Raw genomic sequence first — 10815 nt, forward strand, 5'->3', positions numbered from 1 at the left:
GCATGGACAGAGAAATTACAAATGCATCGTTAATGTATGAATGAAGTGATTTATTCAGGCACTCTTGGTAAACCAGCTGAAATCTTTTGAAAATTTATGAAACCGGTTATTTTATTTAACCAGTCAGAGTATATATTACTGTACAGATGGATTAAGGCTTACAGGATTTGTCCACAGAGCCACGTGAAAATACAATTCAAGTGGACTGAAGCATTGTAACCAACACCACATTGCTGATGCCTGGTGAAGCTGAAACACACATTAAAATGTCAGTCCTTCCTACGCAATAAGTGAGGGCAAATGCTGGCCTATGCAGTCCTGTTGTGTACTTCTGAAGTGTTTGTCTCAACCTCTAATGACGAACATAAATATAAGTCGACAGACCCCCTCCAACTAGTGCCATAAACGGATGGCTCAAAATGGCTCCAGCACGCAATTCACATAACAGTTTCTGCTGTTGGTCGCGTGCAATGGCCGGAGATAACATGTTCCATGTAACTCCTCTTAAACAAGCAAAATGAAATTTAAAAAATATATTACAAGAAAAGCTTGAGACATTCTACCTGTATGATTCACAATAACAGTTCAAGCTGAATGCTGGGATGAAGATTTGGGATGAAGTTGAACATAGCTTAGTGAAAAAGGCACAGCAGACCTGAATGTAGAGCAATCGTGTAAAGGCAATTATGTAAATCAGTAAAGTGACTACAGATTCACTTGAATTAAGTCCATTGAACATCTCATCTTGAGGGGTGTGGTTAAAAAAAACAGTATTATTCCTATTAACTGATTGGTTTGCCTTCGAGAACTGCAAAAATGTCCTCTAACGACTTGTGGACACACTGCAGGAATTCATGGACATTTCTGTCCGGGTATGTGGAGACGTTGCAGCCGACCCACTCATCGTGGACACCGTAGCCCACCCCAAACCCGTCGGGCACCACCGGGGCGAACCCCCCTAGGTTCACCGCGGGGCTGGTGAGCGTGCTGGTGGACAGGATGTTGTGATTGATGGCAGCGTAGGCCGGGTCTTGGTAGAGCTCGGGCAGTGCCATGCCCTTGCTGTTGGCCAGGTAGCGCATGGCAAACAGGTGCCGGTCAAATCCTTGGCCTGGGTGGACAGAGGAAGGTGGACAACAATGGTTAATATAGACCACTTGTTTGGTTCCATTCTGGTAATTACAGCTTTATAATTTTACAGCATTTTATTGGCCCTGACCCAATCTTTTTGAAATGGTCATACATATCTCCCAAATCAAATTTGCTCAGTTTTAACAGCTCATAATAGTGTATTGTGTTTGTGCCAGTTTTTATTGTGTCAGTACTGTGTTGTCTTTGTAAGCTTTTGCGACTTTTCCCTGCAACCAAATCTACCTTCGGGTATAAATAAAGCTACCTTACCTTACCTTATACTATTCTCCATCTTAAAGGATAACTTCAGTCAAGTTCAACATGCAGTTGTAATGCTCACACTACCCTGGACTTGTCAGTACCGGAGGTTTTTATTTTTTTCTTCTTCTTCAGCCTTTTCCGAGATCCTGGTCATTGTAATGGAGGCAGGTGTTTGTTTATATTTCAAAATGTTTTATTTATTCCCAAAAACATCCAAAAGGTTATGCAACATCAGCAGACAACTAGCAAACAGCGATACCTTTTGGGAAAATATTTGGAGTAGGCCTTTTTTAATGTAAACCAAAGCTGCCCCCATTAGAATAGCTCATATCTCAGAAAGGGCTGAGCCAAAAAATGTAGCATCACCGGGTACTGACAAGTCAAGGGTATCGAGAGAAATACAACAGCACATTGAAATTGGCAGGAGTGCTCTTTTAACGGTGGAGCGGCTACAAGGTCAATATGGCAAGAATCGTGTGTGTGTTTGTTTGTGGTTTGTGTGGCTCTGAGCTGCGACGTCTCCAAGGAGCAGGAGGTGCAGAAGACGTTTGAGACCATCCAGAAAAGCTGTGGCTCGGTGGGGTACCTGGTCAATGCTGCTGGCATCAACAAGTATGGCCCACATATTATAATAATAAACATGTTGCTTAAAGGTACACTGTGTAGGAAAAGGTCAAAAAGGTACTGCAACTATGCTGCTCATTAAAACTGGGCTGCCTATTGCCAAATTTGATCTTTACATGAAAGTTTACTAAGTAACAAACAAATATTTTCTAGTAAGATCCAAGTACAGTTATTTTTGCAGCTAAAAATGGGCAGCATTAATTGGACTGGGCAGCATTAATTCTGGAAATAAATAACTAAAAATCTCACACAATGTCCCTTTAAGTATGGATTGAATGTTTTTTTAAAGTTGGAAAGTCATGATTGATCATTGTTAAGTCAAACTAGGTTTGTATGTTGATATTAGTCACTGGGAAATGTACGAGGGAAAAAAAGAGAAAAAAATGGGTGGTGTTTAACTGCGCACGTTGTGAGCTAATTAGTGAGAAGCGAGTCGGCTGATCAGCGTCAGCTGTTCTCGTTTGAACTGATTCAGTTCGCACGGCAAAGCCGAGTGCAGGTGTTTAATTAGAGTGTGCAGCTCAGTTTCGGATGAGAATACTGAGAGCCACACGCACAGATTCTGTGCCTGACCATTTGAAATCTACTGTGCAAACGTGACGCTGGGAGACTGGAGAGGCAGCCGGTAAGCGCTCTTTATATATCCAATGTTAAGCGAGCTGCCTTGTGGCACATCGATTTGCGGGCAGCATGTTTGATGTTTGCTATAGCGTTTGTACCGAGATTGGGGAAACTTTCACAGTAGTTATGGGTGGTGGTTGCTGAAACTTAAAGCTGTAAGGAAATTGATTCTTTGACACTACAGTATGGCAGTTGTAGCGCAACCACTGTAGGTGATTTAAAACGGCGCTTTCCATTTGCCGTGCGCTCTTGATAACTTTTGTAGTGGGGTGGCTCATGGTCAATTTTATTTCTCAGAAATTAAATGTCATTTTACCCGTTTAGGTTACTGGTTGTACATGTTCTTAGCTTAACATGGTTATTTATTTGGTTTCTAGTACTGTAATATTACAAAGATTATTTTTTCATAACTATTTATCTCAAGCATGTTTGCACATTCAGTATTGTATTTGCACAAGAGCATTGCAATTTGCACATGACCTTCCTGATGTCTAATTACTGTTCCTGTTTACTTCCTGTGTTATCTTAGGTTTTTTACCTAAGGGGCTGACTAGGAGACAACTGTTGCAATTATCCACTGGCTACCAACTAATGCAATACAATGGATCTGTGCCTTGAACTTTAATAAACAGAAAAAAAAGGAAAGCCAACAAAAGGAAAACTGTTGTCCTGTCAACTCTTTTGAGTGAATTCCAGTTCTTCAACCTCCACCAGATGTCACACTCTTTTCAAGTTGGGGAAATTGCACAGCTAAAAACTTAAACCCAAACAAAACCAGGGGAAACTTGACAGTAAAAAACCGGGACCAGGAACTGGAACCGGAAGGAAAAGCCAGACAACACTGTGAGGCCCTGACGTCGAAAGATCCAGCAGCCAAGGACGTGGAGAACCACTGAGCCAGGAGCTGGAGGACAACTAGGGAGCCTTTCTGTCGATGCGTGGGAAGGCAAGAAAGCGCAAGACCAAAACAGGAGAAGCGCGCACGACAAACCCTTACTCTGCCGGTGAAGCGCAACCTACAGCAGAAGAAATGTCTGCCGATGAGCTCAAGAAGGATCGGGCCGTGGCAAAGAGGGCTTTCACCCGCCTAGCAAACACACTGCAGAGGACCTACAGGGACAAGTCAGCTGCAGAACTACAAGAAGCATTCAACACACTCTCAAAGGCGGCAGAAAGGGTCTGGGAGGCCAACGATGACGTGGAAGCCAAACTCCTCGAAGACCTAGAGGAAGAGGAGTGGGAGTTACCAGAAGATCAAAGGGCTGACCTCACAAAGACCGCTGGTGAGTGTGAGGAGAGACTGAACCAAATGAAAGCTCTGCTTCAGGATGTGCTGTGGTCGGACTATGGGGAAAGAGAAATTATCACCGCACTCCAAGTGGCTGAGGCAGAGGGCAAACGCACAGGCACAGTAGACCCCAACAACAGCCTAGAGGGCTACGAATTCCTGCTGGCCCACCTCCGAGACCTGACAGAAGCGGCAAAAGACTCTTTCGAACGCTGGAAACGATGGGTCCCACCTGGACATAGGCAAACCATTCAGGACCGACTGAGCCACCTCAACCAAAGCATCCCTGCACTTACAGCCAGGAAAGCAGACTTCATTGCAGAGAAAGTGAAGGATGAGAAGCGTCAACCCACCCCTGTGTCTCAAGCTCCACTCGTGCCTGCCATCCGACTCAAACCAACCGCACTCCCAAAGTTTTCTGGAAACAAACGGGAATTCCATAGATGGAGGAAAGATTGGGAAGCTCTGCAAAACCAAGGTGACCCCTCAGGCTCCAAAGAAGTCAAGAAGTTTCAACTGCTGGATAGCCTGGAGGAGAGAATCACTCGGGACCTGAGACTCTCAAGCTACCAAGGAGCAGACGACATCTTCCGCATCTTGGAAAACCGCTTCGGCAACCAAACTGCCATTGCCATCGAGATTGTGGAGGAGTTGCAAAGAATATCAGCACTGAAGGGCCACCAACCCCGCCAAATAGTGGAGCTCATTCAAATGATTGAGAAGGCGCTACAGGATCTGACTGACCTTGGAGACACAGGGGCCATCAAAAACCCTCTGGTCACTAGAGCCATTGAAGGCAAGTTGCCTGAAACCCTTCAGAAAGAGTGGCTTGTGCATGCTGCAGATGGAAAGAACGGAGTGCTTCCTGGCAACAGGTTTGACGGCCTGCTGGCTTTCCTCAAAGGGCAAGAGGCTATCTACGAACAGCTTGAGCATCTTAAGGAAGAGGAGCCAAATAAGGTAGCACGATTGGAACATAAGCATGCAAGGACCCAAGCCACCAAGTCCAATGATGAACCTGCTGGTTGTGTCGTCTGCGGTGATGCAAACCACAGTCGAATGCTGTACTTCTGTAGGCAATTCCGGGGTCTGAGTCCAGCAGAAAAGAACACTGCGGTCAAGAAGCTGGGGGCATGTGAAAGATGCCTTGACCTGCATGATGACCAAGCCTTCTGCAAGGCAAATTACCTCTGCAAACACCCTGACTGCAGGGATGAACCTGAGCACCACTACTACCTGTGCTTCAAATCTGCTGCACGAACAACTGCTGCCATGAGGAGGAGTGATCATCCCAATGCAGGTGGGAGAGGGTACACGGCTGACCAAGAGGCGTTCATCAGCGAGCTACCTGCTGACTTGGCAAGACGATGCCGAAATGTATTCTCCAACTCTGCCACAAGGACCCTCAACACAGTGAGTGAGCAGTCAAGCCTCATTAAGCAACATGGCCTTCAAGAGTTCCCTGTTGTAATGATGCTGCTTGAAGTGACTGCAGATGCTGGGCAACAGGTTGGCACCCTGATTGACCTAGCTTCAGACACAAACTACATCACCCACAAGGCAGCGAGGAGGCTGAATCTTCAAAGTGAAGAGGTGACCCTCATCGTCCATGGCGTTGGAGGGATGAAGTTCCGGGTGGAGACGAAGAGGTACTTGTTAAAGATACAAGTGAAGACCCCAAACGGTGGCCAGCGATCACATCAGCTTGTCTGCTATGGCCTCGATAATATAGCAGACGTCAACAAAGGTGTGACAGCAGAGCAGTTGCACAGATTCTTTCCTGACATACCCTTGAGGGAGTTGACAAGACCCAAGAAAATAGACCTACTGATAAGCCATAGAGAGGGCAAACTGGCACCGCAGCAAGTCAGAGTCATTGAAGATCTTGTGCTTTGGGATGGACCATTAGGGAAGACAGTGGGCGGCACCCACCCTGACCTGTTTGGAGGTGTTGAAATGTCAGGCCGCGCATCGGGCACACACTTTGCCAGGTCCATGAGAGGTACCACCAACATGTATCGCACACCCAAAGCCAGAGGGTCTCAGCCCAAAGCCCGGTCCCTGGCTGGGCAAAGTGGGAGGCAGGAAGCTCACAAAGGATGGAAAGACTGCAGAAAGACCCGCTGTCGGAGCTACACCGATGGAGATGAGGTTCATGCGGTCCGTGGCAACAACTCATCAAAGTTCAGGAAGGCGCATTTCAGGCAGACACGAGAAGGTGCAACTGAGCTCACAAAACCCCAGCAAGTGAAACAAGCTCCCGACAACGGCCAAGTCCAGAGACCAGCTGTAAGCGAGCGAGGGTCTGCAGTACGAAGCACAAACGATGCAAGATCGTTCTGTAACCTTCCTCAGTTCGATGGAGTGGCACAGGGGTCCCCCTGGCCAAACCACATCTCCAAAGCAGCAAAGTGGGAGGAGGCTCAACAAGGTGGCAAGGCACAAGAGGAAGAGGTAGCGGATTCTTACTTGCAACACAAGAGGGCGCCAAATTCTCCTGTCCCATCAGAAGGGCCTGTGATGGTCCTGAGCCACTGCGTTCCACCAGTAGGAGCTCTGGGTGTGAAGAAGCTGAAGACTGAGCAAGAGCAGCCAAGTGGCTTCCTTCAAGAACCTGAGCCGACGGGTCGTCCTGCTACCTATTGGGGTGCAAGAGAGGCACTGACCACGTTTGTTTTGTGTTTGACTTTTTTAGCTGCGACCTTCTCAGTAGATCTACTGATAAGGTCGAGTGGGAGGTGTTAAGTCAAACTAGGTTTGTATGTTGATATTAGTCACTGGGAAATGTACGAGGGGAAAAAAAGAAAAAAATGGGTGGTGTTTAACTGCGCACGTTGTGAGCTAATTAGTGAGAAGCGAGTCGGCTGATCAGCGTCAGCTGTTCTCGTTTGAACTGATTCAGTTCGCGCGGCAAAGCCGAGTGCAGGTGTTTAATTAGAGTGTGCAGCTCAGTTTCGGATGAGAATACTGAGAGCCACACGCACAGATTCTGTGCCTGACCATTTGAAATCTACTGTGCAAACGTGACGCTGGGAGACTGGAGAGGCAGCCGGTAAGCGCTCTTTATATATCCAATGTTAAGCGAGCTGCCTTGTGGCACATCGATTTGCGGGCAGCATGTTTGATGTTTGCTATAGCGTTTGTACCGAGATTGGGGAAACTTTCACAGTAGTTATGGGTGGTGGTTGCTGAAACTTAAAGCTGTAAGGAAATTGATTCTTTGACACTACAGTATGGCAGTTGTAGCGCAACCACTGTAGGTGATTTAAAACGGCGCTTTCCATTTGCCGTGCGCTCTTGATAACTTTTGTAGTGGGGTGGCTCATGGTCAATTTTATTTCTCAGAAATTAAATGTCATTTTACCCGTTTAGGTTACTGGTTGTACATGTTCTTAGCTTAATATGGTTATTTATTTGGTTTCTAGTACTGTAATATTACAAAGATTATTTTTTCATAACTATTTATCTCAAGCATGTTTGCACATTCAGTATTGTATTTGCACAAGAGCATTGCAATTTGCACATGACCTTCCTGATGTCTAATTACTGTTCCTGTTTACTTCCTGTGTTATCTTAGGTTTTTTACCTAAGGGGCTGACTAGGAGACAACTGTTGCAATTATCCACTGGCTACCAACTAATGCAATACAATGGATCTGTGCCTTGAACTTTAATAAACAGAAAAAAAAGGAAAGCCAACAAAAGGAAAACTGTTGTCCTGTCAACTCTTTTGAGTGAATTCCAGTTCTTCAACCTCCACCAGATGTCACACTCTTTTCAAGTTGGGGAATTGCACAGCTAGAAACTTAAACCCAAACAGAACCAGGGGAAACTTGACAATCATAACAAAATACTAAGTGTCCTAATGGGAGCTGTAATAGAAATGTCATTGCTCACCCATAGCTGCCTCTTTGGTGAGCTGGCCGTGGTACTTGGAGCATTCGTTGAGCAGTCCCTGTAGCTCAGCCACACTGTGCTTGCCGGGCTGCTGGACAAAGGCCTCGGCGCAGCGCTTGGTGTGCACGGTGGCCGGACGGATGGTCTCGGTGCGGCCATGCTTGAAGGCGGCGGTGCTGCAGGACTCGTAGGTGGCCACGGTCTGACCATACTGCCGCAGGAAGCCCATCTGGAAGGAGAGCTGCACCACCGCGTCCGGGCTCAACTTAACCTTCTTCAGCTGGTTCTTTCCGCCCTTCATGAACTGGATGGCGTCGATCTTGAGCTTGGACACGGCTGCGTCAAAGTTCTCCTTGGCTTTGGAGATGCCTGCCTCCAGGCCGGCGTCCAGCTTGAAGTCCAGCCTGCGCACGGCGGAGGCAGAGTCCACAGCGGCGGGCTGGGAGCCGGGTCCCACCATGGGCCTCTCGGTGGTGTCCTTGAACACCTCGTTCTGGAAGCGCAGCACGGCCACCCCGTCGCCCCACGAGTGCTCGAAGTTGATGGCCGCCTGCGCGTCCTTGGCCAGGACGATGGTGAAGGACTTGTCGTACCAGCGGTTCAGGCCGTCGCCGTGCAGCATGTTGTGGGAGATGTGGATGTGGTCGCGCATGGCCTCGTCGTCCAGGCTCAGGCAGAAGAGGGCGCTGTCCACCAGGCCCAGCGTCTCGCCGTTCCCGGCCGCCACCAGCTTCTCCCGGAGAGCCGCCCAAATGTCCCGGTTCTCGCTGGTCAGCACCCCGACGGGGAAGGCCGCCGCCGGGCTCTCGTCTGACAGGATGTGCTTGAGGTGGGCCTGGATCTCAGCCGGCGACAGCAGGTTGCCGTCAGCGTCCACCACGTCGAACACGTACACGTGACCTTTCCTCATCACCATCAGGTGGCGCCCCTTGTCGTTGGTGTACAGCTCGTCGCGTCCGGGCTTGGGGATGCGTGTAGAGTTGAAGAGGCGGAAGTACTGCGACATGTCCAGCGGGTAGGCGTTCACCATGAAGGCCCCGAACCAGGAGATGGAGGAGGGCACCCAGCGGATGAGCTTCTTGAAGCCGTCCGTGTCGCTCTTGGCAGGGTTGAGGTGGAAGACCTCGGGCTCCAGCAGGCCGGCGCGCAGGGTCTTCATGAAGCGCACCGCCGAGCACACCATGTTGGTGGCCCGGAGCAGCTGGTCGTTGTACTCAGGCTTGGGGTCCGGGTTGAAGGACATGAAGGGGTTGAAGTTCAGCACCACCGAGTCCCGAGAGGAGAGGTACATGTCGAACCATGGCGCTGTGGGGCGGGGTGTGGAGGGGTGTGGACACACAGACATCATGTAAACATTGGTGTTCAAACATTGGCCACGTTCGTGATGGCGCAGTGCTGCTTTTGCTGGGCAGAGAGCATGCACACTTTGCCATTTCAATGCATTCTGGTTGCAGGTTTGCCCAGCAAAAGCATCACTGCGCCATCATCATGAACGTGGCTATTGACCTCACAGTGATGGGCAACCTGGATTCACAAGCTACAATCCAGTGCCATTTATTGCAAATAACCTGGTTTGATCTGTCCAAATGCTCAGACAGGTAAAACCAGGTCAATTGGAAAATGAAGCAGTGCATCCTCTAGCCTCTGGATCCTTATTGCCCATCACTGCACCTGTGTGCAAAACACATCACACAGAGTGCAAACACTGTGATCACATACCTTCAAGTCACTTCAACATTACATCACTTTGCGTGTCCTGTACTGAAAATGAATAAAGCTCACCTGAAATGTAACTAGTGTGCTTGTTGTTCTTGTCTTGAGTGACCAGCTCCTCATGCAGCTGTTTTCCCACACCATTCTGGAAGCTCTGGGCCAGTTTCTCTGTGGTGCTGTTGGGTGGAGAGAATGAGCCTTTGCACATCACAGTCTTAACTAAAGGTGACAACATTGCAAGTGTTCTAAAAAACACCGTTTTTCACATTACCTGTACTGCTCATCATTTAGAAGGGGTTTCTGTGCTGCTAGGTATCTACGTATGGTATCCTCCAGCTTTGGGACAGGTAACCTGAAAGAAGGAAAGACAGACAGACAGACAGGCAGAAGAGGGGTGCTCATTCAGAGGAAATGTCAACTTGGGCAACTGTGTAGTGGCAATGATACTGTCTGTTTTGAGGTCACACTCACAGCACACAGTCACTGGGTCACAGACGCCCCCAGTGGCAAGACCATGGGAATATATGAGAACCTTTCACCTACATTCCTCTTACTGACAATGACAGCAACCCTTTCAAACAGTCAACCAAGAATGACTATAGCTTATAAATAGATTACGTCCTCTTTACTAAATATGTTGATGAATAAGAGTAGCTACTAACCTCGGCAAGCTCTTCTGGTAGTGCATTGTAGGAACAATACTTCTGTGCAGGTACTCTTTTCCATCGCTGGTGCTGTATTCACGTAAGGCAATCCTCAATGCCGTTGAAGTAGTAGGGTTTATTATGTTCCCTTGTTTCGTCAGTGTTATCCTTGCTTGCACTGCCAATAAGTTTGCCATTTCAGAGCTGAACTGGTCGTGAGGTAGACTAGCAAGCAAGCTAATTAGCTAATGTTGTATAGGTTTTCTAGTTGGTAGATTACTGAGCAGCATTCATTTAGAAAGGTTTACTTCAACCGCTTTAACGAAGGCTAACGTAGCAGAAAAAAACACTTCTAATGCAAGGTATCTTAAATTATCAACTTGGCCTCCACCCACACAACTAAATGAAACCGGTGGAACTGTCAAACTACACCGGATAGAAACCTCAGCCGCCTTCCTCCCTGGACCTTCCGTGTTCACACACAACTGGATCAATCATTTGGCTAACCGCTAGCAATAGCCACCAAAACTCTAACAACTGTGCACCATGAACGTGAAACTGGTGACTGGCGGTTCTTGTGAAATGTCGCCACCTAGTGGACGATTAAATGAGAACACCTGGCACAGGCGAAGATCAA

The 10815-nt window shown here is 48.0% G+C and overlaps 1 protein-coding gene across 1 annotated transcript; it reads right to left on the reverse strand.

Annotated features, from left to right (window-relative positions):
* Positions 1 to 29: 29 nt before the first annotated feature.
* Positions 30 to 10677, reverse strand: cpt2 (carnitine palmitoyltransferase 2). The gene is made up of 5 exons (XM_063201289.1): positions 10197 to 10677; positions 9806 to 9886; positions 9604 to 9710; positions 7822 to 9126; positions 30 to 1111 (listed from the first exon to the last, which is right to left on the reverse strand). The coding sequence occupies exons 1-5, from the start codon at positions 10373 to 10375 to the stop codon at positions 783 to 785; spliced, it is 2001 nt and encodes a 666-aa protein (XP_063057359.1). The 5' UTR covers positions 10376 to 10677; the 3' UTR covers positions 30 to 782.
* Positions 10678 to 10815: the final 138 nt, after the last annotated feature.

This window comes from Engraulis encrasicolus, chromosome 6 (assembly GCF_034702125.1).
Source record: "Engraulis encrasicolus isolate BLACKSEA-1 chromosome 6, IST_EnEncr_1.0, whole genome shotgun sequence".
Classification (NCBI taxonomy): domain Eukaryota; kingdom Metazoa; phylum Chordata; class Actinopteri; order Clupeiformes; family Engraulidae; genus Engraulis; species Engraulis encrasicolus.